The sequence below is a fragment of the Spea bombifrons genome, chromosome 3, assembly GCF_027358695.1.
Source record: "Spea bombifrons isolate aSpeBom1 chromosome 3, aSpeBom1.2.pri, whole genome shotgun sequence".
Classification (NCBI taxonomy): domain Eukaryota; kingdom Metazoa; phylum Chordata; class Amphibia; order Anura; family Pelobatidae; genus Spea; species Spea bombifrons.
Window position 1 is genome coordinate 53,584,422 of NC_071089.1, and position 21,906 is coordinate 53,606,327.

The window sequence follows — 21,906 nt, forward strand, 5'->3', positions numbered from 1 at the left end:
CATACTTCCAGACTTAGTAAAGCTAACACTATTTGAGAAGCTTACGTGTTTAGACTTGGGCACAGAAGATGTCACAAAGAAAATAATAAAACAAATAGTGACTTCAATTACTAGGTTCAACCAGACTGAAGCGTCTGACTTTTGGTCATATATTGTATTCTCACCAGGACTTATATTATATGGATCAAAAATGAAATACTTATTTGTTAATAAAACATTAATATTAATTTCTGTTTAAAATCTTGTATATTCTACTTGTGATAATTCCAGTAGTAGGGGTAAAATGTGTTATTAAATATATTTTACGGTAGCACATAGTACAAATCATCATATTTTTCAGGTTAGTATTTGCAGTTTTATTAAATACAGGGAAGCTTCATCACACAAAGTAAGAGAACAAAAAAGCTTATTTTCTCAAAGGAATGATTGGAAATAGACCACCTTTTTGTTTGTCTTGATCACGTGACCATGACAGACTGGTGATGGGCTTTTGGCAGATGGGCTTTAATTAGAAAATTCCAAAGAGAAGAAGATATGCAAGAGTTCAAAGTAGAAGAACCGAAAGCAGACAAAAGTAAGGTGCTAAAGGTTTCTAACCTTTCACAATAAATAACACTGTAGATCAGAATCCAAACTACAGGATGGGGTACTGGATTTTGAACGAAACCACAAATTTCATCATACTGGTAAGTAAACGTGTTTATTATTTTACAGGACTTTAGCACAAATATAGTGTAATAATAATTGCTTAGAGACTTCCACGTTATTTTGATTGCTACAGATAAGCTTTTCCAGTAAATGTTTTGCATTAGAATAGTCATAAGGTATCAGTGGTTAACCCTTTGCTTGTTGAACACCAAAGCTAAAGGTTAAAGGGCTGTAACTGGCGATTACAACTGTGATTGCACAGTTAATGTATTCACTAAAGAGGGAGTTGGCAGGAGAGCTCACAGGAGAGTTGTGTTTTAGTTACTTAACTTCACTGTATATTGTTAAGACGTAGTCAAAGTGAACCTCTCCTACAGGAATACTGTATAGTTAAATCTATACAATTTCTCTGTGTTCCTCATCCAAACTAATCATCATATGGGGCCAAAGCGAAACTTGTCAGCTTTGGATATTTCTGATATAAATAAAATACATTGAAATCTTCAGTCCTCCAGTGCCCCGCAAATGTATATGTGAAATACCTTGTACTACAGCTAGATAACATGGTTAGATTGCTTACGGTATCACAGGGTGCTGCTGGGTTTAATGTGGAACCAAGCCATAAGAATAATTTCACGGGAAACATGAAAACGGTATCATCCAATAATGTAAGAAGTTAAGCAAAACCTGAAGTACTATAAATAATTCTTTAAATGTTCCTTATAGTTTTTTTTCCAAATCCATACAATAACATGCAATGTTTACTGGTTTTTGAACTGAATTATGGAAAACAGATTGACTTACATTGACGTACATGTAAGCTATTTTTGGCTTTTAGCGTAAGCATTATTACAAAATGGGCTGATATAAACTACATAGGATGTTCATGTATCTTTTGTTAATGGGAAAATGTCAACACTTTGAGAATACCTGATATGTTTTTAACTGATTGTATTTTATGGGGAAAGAAATCTTCTACAGTCCCATATTAGGAGCGTCATCTATAGGGAAATGTTCGAGAAAATAAGTGCAAAAGCACATTGCTTCATAGCCTGCCAAATGCATCAAGTATAATTCTATAAAACATGTCAACTTAAGAAAGAGTTTGTAGAAATGTCTCTTAATTCCTAAAACATATACATTTATACGGAACGTATAAGTGGCAAAATGCAGGCTATGAGGCATAAAAAAATGTACAGCCAATACACTGTTTTTGCAGCATGCTTACACCTGTTTGGTAGGCCTCGTATTATACATTTATATTATTTGAGCCTGTGACTAGCTTAGTGCACCGACATTTTTTCTTTTCCCTATGAGGCATAAAAGCAAGCTATATATATATATAGGATATCAGATGATGACTTCTAAATAGGGTTTTTTGTCTCCAAAGCCAATGATTTTTCTAATGCAGTAAACCCCATAGATAGCTCATCTATTCTGAATGTGTTTTAAGCTCTTTTAGAGTCAACATGCCTTGGTGCTTTGAAATAGTGGCAGTTCTGCGTCTGGAAGATATAGGAATATTGACTAAGGAACATTTGATTTCAAACCTTTGAAGACTATATGGGCATACTGTATCTCTACTTTGAAATTGAGGAGATGTAATGTTACCTGTTACTATTCAATAAATTGTTTCCCTTCATTATTTTTCTATAGCAGCACTTATATGTTACAATGGGACACAACTCAACATTATCAATGTGTTCTAGGTTACATGGCTGGGATTAAACCTATATTTGTTTATTGACACCTTTATGTGGTATGAAAAGGCGGATTCTTACCTCTACACGAGAATTCTACTAGGCGTAAGTATTATATAGACTAGACTTGAATTTTTCATTCATAAATGCCCACGTAACACATGCAAATGTATTCTTTTTTGTACACAGCCAACCTTGGCTTGGGCCAGAGCTTCTGCGATGTGCCTTAATTTCAACTGTATGCTTATCCTGTTTCCAGTGTGTAGAAACTTTGTTTCATTCCTCAGAGGAACAAGTACAGTAAGTTGTAGACTTCTTCTGTTGTATTAATAGTAACCTGTATGTATGGCAAGTGTATTTATTCATACTTGTGTTTTGTGCTGGAAACATATCTCATTTTGAACAGATTTTATTATACAACATAAAAAAACATGTAAAAGTTAATGTTGTTATGCCGTATGCCTAAGCTATCCTTTTGCTTGTTCCATCACATATTCTAAGACCTTTAGATAATAACTTTATATAGGAATTGCGTGGTTGTAATCAATCTCTGTGCTAGAGGCGCAAGCATGTTAACTTCATTTAATGCTTTCTCAGCATGCTGTTGCATGTATCCAACTGCTGGAGTGGCAGTAATTATGTGTCTCTATTGGCCACCGGACCACCAGGCATTTTTCCAGGTGTGCCAGATGGCCTACCTGGGCCTGTTAATGTGGCATTTGGGCTGATTGGAGGATACTAATGAAACTTTGACTGAAGTGTTATGGGAAATACATGATTATTTGCATTAAATGTCTAGACAAACCACTGGATATCAGAAAATCTAAATAGCACAAAGACAAAATGTTAGATGATTTCAGTGCTTGGTTCAGTGACATGATCTCTTTTAAATATTAGTTCCCAAATACATTATTTTTATTGTAGTGCTGCAGAGGACATCCAAGAAGAGTTCTAGACAAAAACATTACTTTTCACAGGCTTGTTGGCTATATGATAGCACTGCAGGCAGGTACGTAGAATGGAAATTAATTTAGTTTACAGTAATTGTAAATGTTTTGCAATAATGCATTCCTACAGAAAGGTGAGTTATTGGAAATTGATTGTATTGTATATCAAGGACCTATTTTAATTTAACAATGCATTTAGCCAATTTATTAGAGCCAGCTGTAGCTTGTTACTTTATTTTTCCATGTGTATTTTTCTGTGTAATTGGTTTAAAACTGAGGAACTCTTTTTGCAGTGGTTGAGAAGTGTGACAGATGGGTATAATATAATAATAATATAAACAGTGGGTATAACTAGCATATTAATATCAAGTTCCAAAAGCCTTTCCTTTTCAAGTCGCTCTTACAAATGTGTCCATTAAAAGGTAGCAGTAACTCCATAAATGGGGAGGTATAATCATGCAGGTCCAGAGAATAGGAAGCTAAAATGACTGTACTCATGGTTTCTAATATTTACATAGTGCTTTTTAATGCTGTAAAGCCGATTGCATGGCTTACTTTAGTGTATTGGACCGTAAAGTGTAAGATTTCACTTCCATGAAAAAAAACGTATTGTAATGCATAAACCCAGAATTACATCCTAGGTACATTGACATTGAGGCTACAGTACTACAAGCAGCTTGTGAGTTTAAAAGACATTTTAATTATTTTGGCCTCATGATTAACACATAAGTGGATCATATGGGGAAATGGTGACTGCACTGAAACAAGAGCCACGGCTTGACAACATACAAGCATTGTGCAGGGTTTATATAGGGCTACAGGCTAGTGTGATAAGCGCACCCTGATCTCGGCAGAAGAGACAGGATATGTGAGTGCATTTCTTTTATTTTAAATATTATTAAAAAGTGTAAGTCTGTGAGTCCAATAAGTGCATGCTGACTGTTTATCAGGCAGTATTTTTTAAAGATATTGGAAGACATATACAAAATACATTTTTCCCCTCTTTTAAGGTGTTATATCTATTTTTCCAATGAACTTTAAGGTTTTACTGATTAAAACTGTTTTCTCTCTTGCTCTGGAAAGTCAGAGGGTCTGATGTTTCATGGTTATATTTTTGTTTATCCTGGCCTAATTCTAAGATTTCTTTATATATATATATATATATATATATATATATATATATATATATATATATATTACACCCTCTTTGAATTTTATGGTTGTACAATGATGTGACAGTCATACAGAAAATGATTACTTCAAGTTTTGGTGCTAAAAGTTCTACAAGCTATTGAATCATAAGGTGTACATAGTTTTTTCACACATGGCTTCTCCATTTTGGCTTCATTTTTTTTTTAAATAAACCATGAACACAACTATATAATTTAAAGAGGGTGTACCAAACAGGCTTTATTGGAATCCCAATTATCTGGCTTTAAATCTAAGAACTAAAGTCGGCCATCTAATAATTGGCCGAAAGAAATCCCAGCTGAACTAGTAGATTTACATAGATACCAAACAGAAGCTTTGAGATGGTTAAAACAGAAATATTATGAAAACAACAAGGCAGACTCCCTCATTGCTAATAAACTGAGACAGAGAGCTGTCAAATCAAATATTTCTCTATAAAAAAATGAAAAGGTTTATAACCCAAAATCTATTGATACCTTTGCTAAGTTTTACAAAAATTTACTTTGACATGGATATTTCCATCCATTGTTACAGGACCTCCATATTCCTGAGGTTTCTAGGGAAGAAGTAGGGAATCTATATAACAACAAAAGAAGAAACTATTCAGTCTCTCAAATCTTGTAATTAATAATGATCAAGTAGAAGAATCTACAAAGCTATGCATTCCTCTCCAATTGCAGCTGTTTTAAATGCAAGATTCTAGGATTTCCCCATCACAAATGGAACAACGTCATTGTGCCCCTTATTTACTTTATGTTTTAGCATGAGAGTCATGAGCTATAGTGATTCTACAAAGTGTGGAAGTCTTGGGCTTTCAATTAATTACAGGTATGAAGGCTGAAATTAAATTTATTTGCAGGGGACGTTTTAATTATGATCACTAATCCTCAGGGATCTGTTCCATTTGCTAGACACATATAGTAGAGCGTGATATAAAAGAAATACAAAGGAAACTCAAGCTATGAGCATCAATTTGAAACCAGAAACTGTGAATATCGTAAATCAACAATTTGATTTTCATTGGAAAACCTTTTTATTGATTACATACAAATTTTCATCTATTAAACAAGAGCTTTGTATTTGGGCTACTTACAATCTTTCCTGGTCTGATAGGGTTGCTGCTGTTAAAATAACAGCTTTCCCGAAGATTTTGTATACATTACGTATAATTCCTTTAGGGATTTCCAAATGTATGTTATCATAGTGTAATAGAATTGCAGATAAACTCTTTCTGACTTCTGACTAATTTGGATGGACTGGGTCTTATCATAAGGTGACGATCACAATCTATTTTACTTAATTCTACACCAGGTAAAGTTGATTGAGTAGCTATAGAAAATAATGTTAGCCCCAATATAGTTTAGATGAACTGTTATGGCTCCCCAAACAATTCCATCCCCAGGTGCAGATTGACCTAGCAACATTGAAACTAGCACTTGAAATAGTGGATAATGGATACATTTCAAAAAGTTACATGATTTCTAACTGAGAAATGAAATTCCATAAATAGACCTATTGTTATGGCTAGATAAGGGGATAGGAAACAATGGAGATTTATTAAAGTAAATATGTTTTACTCTTTTTAACATGTTAAAGCGATATGGGGAATATTTTAATTATTTAGAAGTACACCACTGTATCTCCTCTCATTCAGATCTTTTTTAAGGAGGAATTTGGTCTTTAACCTGAAGAGCTATTTGCTATACTTTTTTTTACAAAAAACATGAATACAAAGGAAAAAAAAACATTAACCAATGTGCAATAGTGTTTTTTCCTTAATTTCTGTGGGTCTATCAACTGGGATAATAGCTGCACCAGAGGAGGCTGTGCTGGGATTTCTACCAGATGCTATTCCTTATAGATTTTTATACTATTTCTATTAGGGTATATATGTTTGGCCCCAAAAAATTACATTAGTCAGAAACTGAAAGTACATTTCAAGTCCAACTATTAAAGATGGACATAGTCATTACATAATAAGGTTAAACTATTTGATCACATTTGAGCTCCATTGTCTACAGCTATTGATGAAGGAAGAATTTAGTTTAGATGCACCAGTTCTTGATTCTTCATCTGGAAAAAATAAAAATAAATAAATAAGCCTTTATATTTTGGGGAAACTTTTTGGAATATAGACATAATTTAATATGCCCATATCCAAGCTATCTAGTGATCAAGTCACTATTTTTTAACTGCATTTCTATGTTCAGTGGTTTCTTTCTTTATTTAATGATGTATTTTATTGTTTTTTCTATTTTTCTTTTCTTTCATTATTTGACAATATATTTGAGAACAGTATGTAGATTCTGATTGTTAGGCAAGGACTTTGATTGTTGCTGCTATGGAATTGTATTCAATTCTTTTCTGTCTATATGTGATTGGCGGTGCTTCAACTTTGTCAATGGTTTCATTATATGACACTATATTTCCTTTTCTCAAAACAAAAATAATCAATTTTCTTTGGACAAAAAAAACTATGACAGTGCAAGCTAAAATACCCCCTGCATCCCCCTTACTTCTTTTTTTTAAAAAAATATATATATTTTATTATACAAATATAAGGTGCACAGACCAAACACATACAGTTATATACACATATAGCAGCAGGATCTTACAATCATATATTTAAATAATTAAGAAGTAAGAGCATGTTCGGAGTTCATGGAAGAGAAAGGTAAAACAAATTACTCGCAGGGTAATGAGTGCATTCCCTTTACTTCCTAATAGCTTCCTTATGCCATGCAAATGGCAATAGTTTTATGTACAGGGCTCGTTTATATACACAAAAACATATATTTTTGGGTTGCTACATTCTCATTTTATAGACTATACATGGCACAGGGATGGCACTATGGTTTCTTGCAAATTATATTTGCAGCGCCCTCTCCTGCATAATCTGCATAAAAAATTATTTTATATTCCTTTAAGATTTTGAGAAATAAAACCACAGAAAATATTTTTAAGAAAAATGTTTAAGGCAGATTCAGGGTTCTTTGGCAAGTAAATTCGAGAGCTAAGGAGCTCAAAAGTAGCATTATTTTTTAATGGAAGCATTGACTGCTGCTTTCAAGCATTGTTTCACATAATCGGCTTCTTCCTAGCTTGCAATATACAAAGCTTACTTTATTAGCATCAACCATTATCTTGCTGCGTCAATAACAGGTTTTTCCTAATAGAGGTGAGCAACCTTGAAAGAAGTGCATTTAGATCTGTGTTTACATGCCAACCTTTAATTTCTCATCGGTTCTCACACTACTTCAAATGCAAGCTTTAATTGCTGAAATTGAAAAGGATGTAATTAAAGCCTGTTGGAGTTAGTGCATGTTCAAAGAAGGATACACAACAATGTTATCTGTAATCAAGGGCGCAAATGAAAATCCACTCAAGGGATCAGTACTTATGTTGGCTTTTTGCCGTCACACATGCCTGTTTATAATGAATGTTGCTGCTGTGGTTTTAGCATTCATCAAACAATACATGTGTGTGTATATATATATATATATATATATATATATATATATATATATATATATATGTATATATATATATATATATACATACATATATATATATATATATATATATATACATATATATATATATATATATATATACATATATATAGAATATCTGTCAGATAGACAAGCTCAAGGAATGTTTAGGAATGGGGATGATTTTTAACATAAATCTTTATATGCTTTAATCACAATGAATTCTCAGTATTTTGCATTATGTGACTATATATACCACCAGAGAAATTGTAAAAGATAATGATGCGCCAAAACCATATAGTATTGCAGCTTAGAAATGTATATGGGGTTGTTGCTAGGATTTGGGCTCAGGGTCCAATATGGGGAGGGATGGCAGCACTTACCTCCCAAATGGATGCTTTCTTTGCAATCCCTATTTATGATCGTGTAAGAGAGGGCTGGATGTTACCTACTGAGCATTGCACACCGATTGTTCTTTGGGTGATCAATTTTCTGGATCACTTGGTTGAACCTTCCCTACGGGCCCAATGGTGCCATTCTTACCTGGGGTTCAGTTAAAAAAGGAAAGAAAGTCACCTTGCAACCCGGTATGTTTAACTACACATTAAGATAATTGTGAAATTGTGCATTGCGAACGAAATGTAGTTATCCCACATTTTATATTTCCCGCAGCTATCCACATTATTGCACATTTGCTAAACATAGAACGCTATCACACGAGTCAATCAAAGGAAGCCGGGGGATTATGTAACATGCTTTCTTACGTCGGAAACAATTCCAATGAGAGTTACTTAAATCCAATAAGAAATTATAACACGGTAAGTCGCATTTCTACATTTTAGAATCAAAGTCCATATAATCTATTTGAGGTATCTAAAAGCTTGCAGTATATATTGACAATAACAAAATTTTTATTTTGTTCCAAGTGGTACCTTGGACTTAGTTGCTTCATTATAAATAATCACATAACTGAGTACTGATTTCCCACATGCACAATTCCATGTTCAATTTGGTGTAAAAAAAGGGCACATTCACAGGAGGAAGGTACGGCTTGCAGGTGGAACCCAGAATTTTGTGGTAAAGGTGCTGTTCCACTTAGACATTTGCATTGCAGTCTCCCTTATACCAAGCAAATAAGACTGGATAATTGTGTTTCATTTAAATGTGTCATCATCAAAACCATCATAGATGTTTATAAGGAGCAATTTCTTTGGCCTTTTTTACTCACTTCAATAATTACAAATGAGGCAAAATGATACACGATTAAATAATTAATTATGTCTGAGAAAGACTAAGAATAATTGTCTTAATGATATACATAGATAAATTCAGAGCATGTGGAGCAGCATTGTTGGTACAAATATTGTCTATAACATGAAATGACCTCCCTAATTAGACAACATTATAAGTTTTGCAGCAAAATGAATAGTTATGATACAATTTCCTTTTTTAAAACGTATTGACTTCTGGTTTTTCTCCGCAGAATATAACAAAAGAAGTATTTTTCACTCTTGCTGGAATCACCGGCTTTGTTATTACTTTGACTCTTGTCTTAATTGTAACTTCATCTACAGAGCTGATGAGAAGGTCATTTTATGAAGTATTCTGGTATACTCATAACCTGTCTATTGTTTTCTTTATCGGCCTTGTTTTACATGGTGCAGGGTAAGTAAGCATGTCAGCCTCTGTGTCTGGCATATTAATTAAAACGTTATTTGTAACACAATTACAAAGATGGTAATGCACTCAAATAAAACTATTAAATATTAATAAATATTTATTCAGTAATCAGGGTTGTCATTGAAGGGTACAGATAGTATAGTATCACTGATGTATTCCCCACACCCTACATTTATACCTTCAACATAAGCTGTACCTAATTAATCTAAATGCCTCTCCTAAAGAAAAAAATAGTACACCTGGCGAAATGGTTGTGTTTTTTCTTTTTTTTTTTTAAAAAAAAAGGGGGCTTTGGGAGAATGCATGAAGCATTTTATTTTAAAAATGGTAGATTACAGGAAACACGCTAGCTGGCTTTTTTTGCTCGGAGAAATATAAGGAAAAAGGGGGGTGAGCAGTGTTCCCTCTAAGCTGTGTACATAGCTTTTTTAGAGAGCGCACATGTCCAAAAATTGTGCGCACAACAGTTTTTCCCAAAAAAAGAAAAAAAGAATATTTTTTTGAAACTGTATGTGGCGCGGATATTGTGCGCACTAAATTTTTGCTCTGTGAAACTTTTTCCACAAGAGAAATTTTCTGCGCACGCCAACTAAGAAAAATTGGATGGAACATTGGGGGTGAGTCTTTCTTTTTGTGAGGACCCTTTAGGAGAGTAACATGAAGGGTCACGACTGGGTGCCGCCCAGGACCTAAGATGCAGAAGGTCTCAAAAGTTTTGGATGGAGGCCCTGAATTTAATATAATACAGTAATAGCAGAGCAACGGCTGAAAAAAATGTGCTCACCTTACTGAATCTATACGGTTTAGCTTGTATAGATCAGTAGGATGGACTACAGCATTTGCTGAAAGATACAAGTGCAGAAACAGAGAAATATTAGAAATAGTGCGCTACATATTTTTTAAATTATTCCATAATACATCTATGGCTCTCAAGCATTTTGTTGACAGTAGTAAATTATAAGAAGCACACCATGACAGTGTTTCATTTAACAATGTCTGTGACGAAGATAACACAGAACATTTAGATATAAAGGAATGACAGAACATTTAGTGGGGATGATCAGACCAGAAAGGTTCATGTAGGGTGTGCCGGCTGTGGTATTACTTCTAGGCACTAGGTGGTGATGCAGAGTTTTCCCATTAATATTTTCAATTTAGGACATTGTAGATCGATACAATGGGCCTTATTCAACTACCTATCTAGTTCATGGACTAAAAATGCCAAATTGTTACTCACTAGGGATTCAATTGTCTCTCAGTCTCATGTACATGTTTCGAACATAACTCAAACTTAACTCACAACAACCACAATTTCAATGAACAATCACGGTTTGTCTAGCAAAACTCTGGGCAGTAGATTGAAACCAATTGAACAATAATGTTATTTTATGCTAATGTCCAGATCACCTTTATATGAAATCAAATCAATTTTTTTAACCCTCTCCATATTTAATTTCTGGGATGTTTGCAAGTAACTTGCAACACCATTATTGCTACTTAACATGGATGCATTGTAGCGCATTTTTTAACAGTAAAATTATTTTCAAACAAGCCCAAGCAATGGTGCAAATTGTGGATTATAATAGTTAATGTTTTCAATTTATGCCCCCTGTTTCTTATTTATTCATGCCCCCTTTTTTCTTGTTTATTCAGAAGACGTTACTTGCACTGGACTGCTCTATGCATGTGTTGTCAAGTTTACATTTTAACAATGCAATAACTGAGTTTACACATTTCTAAAAAATTCTGCACATGGTTTTTGATCATCTAGAGAATCAGACTAAAAATTATCAATTTTATATGCGTTTACCATATGCTTGAGTAGCTTAAGAGCAAATGTTTCCATTAGATTTCACTGTATTCTGATTTAACGGTCTCTGTGTATTTGAACTGGTGCTTTGAAATCCCAGCTGGAATACAAGTTATTTACTTGAATATCAGAATATATTTAACTCCTTAAGGACAATGGGCGGTCCCTAAACCCATTGAAAACAATGCATTTTGAGCCCATACATGTACGGGTTTTGTCATTAAGGGGTTAAAAAAGGACTGTTATGAGAAATATTTGGTTGCAACTGTTGGTAAGTTACTTCAAAATAATCTTTGGGAAACCTGTTAAAATAATCATATGGGAAGTTTACCGTAGTTAGATCATTTATAACGTTTCCCACCTATGCATATAAATTGACTTGCCATTGGTGGATGTGAGAAAAAGGGAATTAAGGGGGTTGTAGGAAGAAAACAATGTGAGTTATATCAAAACTTTTTTTATTGTTCTTAATTCTCAAGACAGGTAGTCCGTGGTCAGACATCTCAAAGCCTGTTACTCCATAACATTTCCTACTGTAAAGATCATTATGACAAATGGGGAGAAACAGCTCAGTGTCCATTACCAGAATTTTCCGGCAACAAACCTGTGGTAAGAATACTATATGTCTTAAACTACGCCTGCTGAATAAGTCTAGGAACTTAGCCAACCCTTTCATTGGCCACTTATAAAATATTATTGAGCTGACAACGATCATTATGACAAATGGGGAGAAACAGCTCAGTGTCCATTACCAGAATTTTACGGCAACAAACCTGTGGTAAGAATACTATATGTCTTAAACTACGCCTGCTGAAGAAGCCTGGGAACTTAGCCAACTCAGATTTAAAACCTGTGTGTGTGTTCTAAATAATGCTTACTGAAGTCTATTATTTAACTTTGAGTGTCAGCATTGAGAGGTGCCTTGCTGCAGATTATCTTTGCTTAACTGCGCATGGGCAGTGTGTTTTATTGTTTCTTGTACCGTGCCTACATTTAATTTAGTCCAGATCTAGTGGAGGTTAGATGAAAATTTTCATGGCCTGAAATGTATGTGCCAAAATCTATCTATTTTAGTCCTCATTCAAAGCGCGCATCTCATTAAATAGCTTTCTGGGCAGGGTTTCCAATGGTTTGAATGGAGAATGTTTCTATGCGTTCGTAAGGCTAAACGTTAACTTGCCATTGCGATCAGGTCATTAAATCGCTTACTTGCAGATTTCACTTTAGTCAGGTAATTGTAACGACATTTTAAAGTTATTCTCATAACGGCAATTACATTAGTTTAAATTAGTGATATGCTGCCAATTAATTACCATTATTACCATTTTCAAAGTTTCTCTATATAATATTTGCCCTATAGTTTTCAGGGTATATAGAAAGTTTTCTGCCATCTTTGATGATATTAGCTGTGCATTATTTATTTAATGGGATAATTCTGTGTGTCCTCTGTAATTTGTATAAACTGCCTTTACTTCTGTTGCATGATTCACAATTCACTATGGATTCATTTCCCTTTTTTGTTATTATTATAATATATTTTTAATCTGCCCCAAGATTTCACATTTTCAAATGAAACCTTAATTAAGAAAACGTTGTTACTTAACGGAAGATAGTTTAAGGAAAACAATTGTACAATGTAATGATCCCATTTTCTTTCTTTCATGTTTTTCAGTCTTGGAAATGGGTGATATGTCCTTTAGCCGTGTACACTTGTGAAAGAATAATACGTTTTTGGAGATCCAAACAAATGGTTGTCATCACAAAGGTAATTTTATATATTATTTTTTTGTTATATAATTAAATTAATTAGTACAAAATGCACTGTGATGCAGCACAGAGCAAAAGCAGTATCAGCATAAACCATTTGCAAAATCAAACATATCATTCACTCACGTCAGGCTCCGGATATAGGTCCCACTGCCTGTCACAATAGAAACAGCAATGCCGGATATTCAGCAATTTGGCGCTTATAGAAGGATGTTAAGACATAGCTTTTAGTAGATCACAATTACACAATTATTCTAGTCTTGATGTTTGAATAATTGGAATTTTAATAAAGACAGGAGATGAACAAATATGAGCCTCCTGTCTTGCCATAAAATTAAAAAAACAATAAAACATGGGAGCAGATGAGGATCATCACTGGTGATGGTGATCTGAATACATCTGCAGCATTCCCATTTGCATGAGCTGATTGGAGTTAAATATATCACATGCAGGGAGATGTGTTCAGCAGAGCAATGGGCAAATGTGATTCAGCAGAATCTGTCATGTATTTGCAAAAGAAACACCATGGAAATGGAAATGGACCGTAGAGCCATCAAATGCATTAGAGTGCATATGATGGCTGGAGTGTCCCTTTAACCAAATCACTTGGCGAACCAATTTGAAGTCATCAAACCATGAGTTTGTGGCCTATAGCTCAAGCATAGCTGGGATATGCAGCAGGACAACGATCTCAAGTCACAAGCAAGTCCACCTCTAAATAGCTGTGACATGAAGTCAGTTCATGCTCAAAAACCCTCCCATGTGACTGAATTAAAACAATTCTGCCAAGAAAACTGGGCCAAAATTTCTCTACAAATAGCGCAAATGTTTTATTGCAATCGTGGCACAACAAGTTATTAAGCTTAGGGGAGGCAATTACCTTTTGACATGGGCGATCTAGGTTTTGATTCATTTTTTAACTTCAAGAAATAGAATGATCATTTAGAAGCTGCATTGTGTGTTTACTCTCATTGTCTTACATTAACATTAGTTAGAAAATTTAAATGTGACAAATAAGCAAAACTAGAACAAATCGCAGTGGTGCATATACAGTATATGCATGTAAAATGCTAGTGAACTTGCATATAATGGATTGAGTCCCTCCTGTGTTCTACATCAGAATACATTATACACATAGCTTACCCAACACGTTTATGTGTGTTTTTTATCAGACACCCTTCAAAATAACAATTCCCCTTTTTAATGAAAGGCGCTCTTTAGCGAAGAGGTCTAGCTGAGCTAGTTATGAGGTTTACCTCTTTAACTTATCCAAACACTGACCATTCATCTGTTTTGCTGTAGAGTTGTTTCTATTTATGGTAACTGTAAATGATGGTAAAGTAGTAAAATGTGTTTTTAATGTCTTTTTTTAGGTTGTTAAACATTCATCTGGGGTTTTGGAAATTCAGATGAAGAAGCATGGGTTTAAAATGGAGCCTGGCCAATATATATTCCTTCAATGCCCTTCAGTGTCGCAATTAGAATGGCATCCATTTACACTTACATCAGCTCCAGAAGAGCAATATTTTAGTGTACACGTGAGAGCCATTGGTGATTGGACAGAACGGCTCTTTGCAGTATGTGGAGCAGACGAAAACATAAGTTTGGAACCATGGCAACTGCCAAGGTTTGTGGGCTTTAAGCTAAAAGACTTATGGAAGGTTTTAAAACACATATGATAAAACTAATACTTATGTATAAACTAAGGAACACAATATGTCTTATCAATGGTTTTAAAAAGAAAAATACATTTCAATGATAGACTTTTATGAAGAATCTACATCAAACTGGTATAAATCGCTCCCCATTATCTTCAAAGTAGTCCATCCAGCTGCTTTTATTCTAGATATATTTTCCTGCATATGCAATACTCAGTTTGCCAGATAATTGTGTTAATGGAATGGTGAATTTGTGTTAGAATGCCATGTTACATGATTGCCACAAATACATCTTAACTACTGCCTTTTATATTTACAATTATGATACAGTAACTATTGTTATCCCCCTATTCCATTTCTTTGCTTGTACCAATGTACCCAACTGCTCTATGCCACTGTTAGCATCTTGAGATTAAGTCAGTTTTAATGGAGAATATCCCCAAGCATATCCCATTTTTAAATCCATCAATGCAGAAGAGCCAAAAAAGAAACAGGGAAAATATATCTCTACTGTTGGAGATATAAGGATGAGTGTCCACAGGGGCGTAACTAGAAACCTCAGGGCCCCGGTGCGAGAATCTGTTAAGGGCCCCCCCACCCTAATTCCACCCCCAACCCATCTATCCCTTTCTCACTATCTACCCTCTCCCTCCTTACCCCCTTCTCACGATCTCCCCTCTCACTCCCTAACCCCCCTTCTCACGATCTACCCTCTCCCTCCCTACCCCCTTCTCACAATCTACCCTCTCCCTCCCTACCCCCTTCTCACAGTCTCCCCTCTCCCTCCCTACCCCACTTCTCACAGTCTCTCCTCTCCCTCCCTACCCCCCTTCTCACAATCTCCCCTCTCCCTCCCTAACCCCCCTTCTCACAATCTACCCTCTCCCTCCCTACCCCCTTCTCACGATCTACCCCCCTTCTCACGATCTACCCTCTCCCTCCCTACCCCCCTTCTCACGATCTACCCTCTCCCTCCCTACCCCCCTTCTCATGATCTACCCACTCCCTCCCTACCCCCCCTTCTCACGATCTACCCACTCCCTCCCTACCCCCCCTTTGTAGGTCACTTACCGTCAACTCCTGTGTTGGGAGCTTGAGGCATTTGACGTCATATGCCGGCGCTCAGTGTGAAGCGCCGGCACCCGAGACAAACGCCTCACGCTCCCAACACTGCACTCTGGGCAGCGCTGAGGCAGGCGGCGACGGCGGCAGCGGCAGCAGCAGCAGCGGTGGCGGCGGGGAGCAGAGGCATCCTGGATTTCTGTCAGTCAGGGGGGCCCAAGAGTTGCCGAGCGGTCGTTTTCAGCAACCGCTTGGCACCCCTTGGGCCCCCCTGACTGGCAGAACTCCAGGGCCCGGTCGCAGTCGCGACCCCTGCGACCCCGGTAGTTCCGCCACTGAGTGTCCAACTGACGTCACCCAGGAGCACACACTACAAGTTTTTCACCCTTCATTTAGATACTCAGAGCAGGTAACACCTAATGCTAAGTAGAAATTCAGCTGGAATAGTCAGCCACTAAGCACGTGGTCAGACAAGCCAGGTATGGTACACAGATCAGGTCAGCAAGGTACAAAACCTCTAGGCAGAGGATAGTCAGACAAGCCAGGAATCAAACTGTAACGTTCCGGAATCAGTTTGCTAAATAGGCAATACAGAACCATACTAGGATGAAACAGAATAGCAGTACCCGGTTTTTAAATCCCCCGCATCACTAGTGTGCCCCTTATTGTACATCACAGATGGCTCAGCAGCCCAACAGGGTCGCACTGGCAGCCGTTGGGTAAGTAAAACAGAAACCTCGCTCCAGCTAGCTGCTTTTTGGTTGCCTGTAGTGTATTCTTCAACCATGTTCCTTGTTAATATATTAAATAATATATTAATATATTCAAAAATAATCCAATTAAAACTTTTTGCAGTGCAAGCTACTGATTTTTTACATTCTGTATGTTATCAATCAAGGTTGGCTGTAGACGGACCATATGGCTCAGCAACTACAAATGTATTTGACTATCAAATCAGTGTATGCATCGCAGCTGGGATCGGAGTCACGCCGTTTGCGTCAGTGCTGAAATCTATTTGGTATAAGTACTGTAACCCAAATCCACTGACGAAGATAGAAAAGGTACTAGAAAATCGTGTGTATAGATCATTCTTAATTACCGGTTGCCGACATACCTTGGTTACAAGTGAGTTATTGTTGTCCTTGCACATATTTTATGATTTATTTTCACCCCTTTGTCCTTTACTTGATAAATAGCACTGCAGACACCCTGGTGTCATCTTGAAGAGTACAATGTTTATAATATACACACACACCGTAGCTCTCCAAGGTTCCCAATTACCCAAAACAGTCTTACTGTGCTATGTCCCAGTAAATTTCCCGATTATGTACACACAGTCACAAACCCATTTCCACCTCCCCTACATGTAACCATCTATTGACCTGTCCCTTACTTGCCTCTAACAAGGAGGATGGCACACAAATGTTTACTCTCTACAGGGAAAATTGACAACCTCACTTTACTATTCATATGATGGGCAAGTTTCTCCAGCATGAAATGCTGACCTGGCCCTACATAATACAAAATTCAATATGTAAGAATTTTAAGAAATCTAAATGATTTAACTGTAGGTTACACAGGGCCAGCCAAGTTCCTGCAAGTTCTCAGGGGTTGGATCTTTATAATTCACAGATTATTAATTCCACCACACACTATCACTTGCAATCATATAAATGGCAGCTCACCAAGGGAATTCCCTTTTACACTGGGAGGTCCAATCAAAATTCATGTTACTGACTAGTAACATGAACAGTTCCAGGACTGCTCTGAGCAAATTGTGATTGCTTGCACATCTGGTAAAATGTATTGACTCAACTCATTCATTTTACTTCAGCAGGAAATAAATGTAAAAATAGTATCAATTTAGTGGGAAGCAGGTTGGCCCGAGAGGTCCCTGGACGTGACTGGTGACTTTCTCATTGTCTAAGCCAGCTACAATTGGTTAGCAGCACCAACTTCCAGGGGAAAATCTTCATTGAACCACACCGCCAGTCATGACATAACGCACCATTCAGTTTTTAATGTAACACAAACTTCATTGAGGAAATACATTGAAGTAACAGAACAAAAGTAACTCTGGGTGAACACATAGAAACATAAACTGAATGATCCACCATTACCCCTGGCAAATGGAGCATCAAGCATGGGGGGGTAAGGGCTCGGTTAGTGGGACCAATCGATTTGAACAAGAGAAGTGAGAACACAGGGACCAACCAGGGACTTCTGATTGGGTGGAGACTGAAGGTAGCGACCAGTCAGAATGGTGCCTATAATCTGAATTTGGAGACCAGAGTGTATGCACCTGGAAGAATTTGGGAATGTGTGGAAGTTTATCGGGTGGGGGACACATCTATCATCGGGTACAATAACATCACAAGCATAACATAACATAGGACCAGGTCTTTTTACAATCAGTAAAAAAACACAGTAAAATGTAAGCAAATGCAAAGTTTTTGTATTTGTTTTAGGTGTATTTCTATTGGATTTGTCGGGATACGAATGCCTTTGAATGGTTTGCTGATTTTTTAATATCCTTAGAAGAAAAAATGACAGAACTGGGCAGAAGTAATTTTTTAATCTATCATCTTTTTCTCACTGGCTGGGATGAGGATCAGGTAATATATACATATAGGCAAATGCCATGTCAAAAAGCTTATTTCTGGGTGTATATATATATATATATATATATATATATATATATTTAATAATTCTTCTGTTTACTAAGAAGTCTGCCTCCCTATCACTTCCATCCCACCAAGCGTTTGAACAAAATGATAGGGCTGACAAAGGGGGCAATATGTTTTACAATGTGTTTTACTTGTAGCCAACAGTGACCAAAAACTACTTTGGATATTACATCATATTCTTGCATTCTCCAACAGTAGTTGGTGTGCAGGACTCAAGGGAGTACGTTTTAGGAGAGATCTGTCCCAGCGGCTGCATATATCTCATGTGGAGTATGCATGCACTTGATGATTAACCTAAGAGCAAACCACTTACCTAGACAGCATGATGCATTCTATATGATATTTAATTGTAAAATATGTTTCTGGGAGTCAAAAGACTAGAAAAGTCATGCTTCAAGGTTACATGAAAGAGAATTGATACTAGCCATCGTCCTTAACATTTGTGATATAGAAATGGACAGCGCTATATATACGGTATATATATATATATATACACACAATACTATAAAGTAAAAAATACAAACACTGAATACAAATACAAATACAAACACCTATGTTAGGTATATTCAATTAGAAAAACACTTGCATAAGCATACATGGATCCAGACACACTGAGGTAGCTCTAAAGCGTGAAGAAGGGCTATCCAAAAGGCGTTGCTTTTAAAACAGCACCTCAGATCTTTTTTGTTTTCCCGGCCGGATCACTATTGTACAGATCGTTTGTTTGTATAAAGGTACATACATTTTTATTTTCTAATCTTATTTTCTTGTTTTTTTAAAGTATATATTCACTTTTTATATCTGGAAACATTTCCTGAAGTGATTTTTTTTGTGACATGTATACTTATCCAAGTATACATTATTATCTTCTTATATTTAATTTGTTTAATTAATCAATAAATTACATATATTTTTCTTAATTGAGATTTTGTATTTATATATTTATTTAACACTGTCCATTTTTGTTGATGTTTCCTTTAGTGTCCAGGTTATATTTCACATACCAGTATATGACATTTTACTTTCTGGTTTTTATGCTGGATAGGCTGCTTTTTTTTACTATTTTGATATGAATTTATACATATTTTTCCCCAATGGGGTTCGTATAGTTAATTTTACACAGTGGTGTTTGTTACTTTGTATTGCTGTACATTTTTTTCTTTATTTGTGATATAGAGTTATCAGCAGATACTGAAAACATGTTTAAATATATAAATATTTTACTATAATATGAAAACTTAAGAAAGGTGAAACAAAATGCTGCTGTCCAACATGGCATATTTATTTATGTATTTATTTATTCTAGGCTGCACACATTGCTTTACATCATGATAGACATCTGGATGTTATTACAGGTCTGAAGCATAAAACACTCTATGGGCGACCCAACTGGCACAAAGAATTTAGTCATATAGCAAATAATCACCCAAGGTAATACTTATTGTGTTTTTAACCCCTTAAGGACAATGGGCGGTCCCAAAACCCATTGAAAACAGTGCACTTTGAGCCCGTACATGTACGGGCTTTGTCATTAAGGGGTTAATGTACCAGTTAAAATGGAAAGTGCTAGAGTTTAAGAGCAAGTGCTCTGAAAAAATACATATTCGAGGTCGTCTTATAATCAGACCTCAAACAGAGGTCTGACTGCAAGACTAAGATCCATCTACCTATAAATACAGGCGTCGGAGCAGACCCAGCTGTGACGGGGCCCGTGCATCTAGGGGGCTCGGTGCGACCCCTACTTCCTGTCTCCTAGTACCGGTTCAAAATAGTTTAGCACCAATCAAGGTCGAAAGGGCGCTTTCTAAACTATTTTGCATTGGGAAACAGGAACATATCGGGGTCATGTTACATCACATGACCACGCGCTGAAATCAAGGCTGCTCACTCACTGTGCGCCAGCAGCCAGAGACAAATCTGCAATAGCAGTGAGAGGTAAGTGGGGGCAGGAGGTAGGGTATATGTATATGTGTTTGTATACAGTATATCTATGTATGTATGGATGTGAGTGTGGATGGTTACTTGTGTGTGTGTGTGTGAGCATAGATGTGTACGAGTGTGTGTGTGAGTATGTGTAATTTGTGTAAGTGTGTTTACATATGATGTATGTTGGAAGAGGGACAAGAGGCAAAGAAGGCACTGACCAGTTGTGTGGGGGCAATGATGGCACAGACTAGCTGTTAAAGCTGGGGGGCCTGGGGCAACACCAAGCCCCTGTGGTTTCTAGTTATGCCCCTGATTTAATGCAAAGTCAGTGAACAGAAGAAGAAAAATCTAAATCAAATCAATATTTGGTGTGACCACCCTTTGCCTTCAAAACAGCATCAATTCTTCTATGTACACTTAAATTCGGCAGGTAGGTTGTTCGAAAAATCATGGAGAACTAACCACACTCTCTCTCATCATGTAATCCCAGATAGACTTGATAATGCTGACAAACCCACATCATACACATATCGTGGGAACATCCATCTTGACTTCCTATTCTTAGGACATGGATGATTATTCGTCCCAATTAGTTTATCCCTCTCTTATTGAGAAGTTATTTTTATTCTTTGGTTGAAGCTAATCTATAAAAGCTGACATGTAAAATGTGGTATCTACAAATATGTCCAGTACACTGGTACATAAATTAGGGTGACCACACCACACGCAAGTTCTTATAAAGGATTCCTAAACAACAGTACCTGGATGGACCCCTGTATAGCATGGAAACTTATTCCCATGCATGTCACAAGAATGTATGTTTCAAAACAATTTGCCTTTACCAAACTAGCCATGTAGCCACTATATGAGTTGATCAGCTGAATTAATAGATAATAAATATGGAAAAATGTCTAAAAATGCTTTACTGTGTCCTTCTGTTCATTTTCAGTAACAGCATTGGAGTATTCTTCTGTGGACCAAAATCCATCTCCAAGATACTCAACAAGATGTGCAGTTTGTATTCTTCTTCTGATCCAAGAGGGGTTCATTTTCACTACAATAAAGAGAGTTTTTAATGTTGATGTATAGACAAAACTATGTACTATAAATATAAAAAATGGGTTGAAAGGGCATAGTATAACTTTAAAGATTATAAAGACTAACTGTAAAGATTATAAAGACAAACAGCCTAATCACACTTAAATAATATACACACAGTCTGATTTAGTCGACTCCAGTGCATATTTCCATATTGTGCTGAGACACAGATCTTAGCTTCTCTAAGGTTAACGACAAACAAATAATCACACAATAAAGGTAGTTTCAATAAGCTAGTTAA

The 21,906-nt window shown here is 36.2% G+C and overlaps 1 protein-coding gene across 1 annotated transcript; it reads left to right on the forward strand.

Moving 5' to 3' along the window:
* The first annotated feature begins 641 nt into the window (after positions 1-641).
* Positions 642-21,643, forward strand: NOX3 (NADPH oxidase 3). The gene is made up of 13 exons (XM_053461278.1): positions 642-686; positions 2,358-2,453; positions 2,538-2,648; positions 3,273-3,357; positions 8,650-8,795; positions 9,461-9,642; positions 11,947-12,076; positions 13,140-13,232; positions 14,608-14,861; positions 16,853-17,015; positions 18,423-18,569; positions 19,948-20,072; positions 21,517-21,643. Exons 1-13 carry the CDS (start codon positions 642-644, stop codon positions 21,641-21,643), a joined length of 1,704 nt encoding a protein of 567 aa, XP_053317253.1.
* Positions 21,644-21,906: the final 263 nt, after the last annotated feature.

Bases quoted from the DNA above. Each gene is read 5' to 3' on its own strand.
- NOX3 (XM_053461278.1), top strand. From the start codon at position 642: ATGGGGTACTGGATTTTGAACGAAACCACAAATTTCATCATACTG. The intron at 9,643-11,946 runs GTAAGTAAGCAT...TTAATTCTCAAG, and splicing joins CTTGTTTTACATGGTGCAGG to ACAGGTAGTCCGTGGTCAGA. The intron at 18,570-19,947 runs GTAATATATACA...TATTTATTCTAG, and splicing joins CTGGCTGGGATGAGGATCAG to GCTGCACACATTGCTTTACA.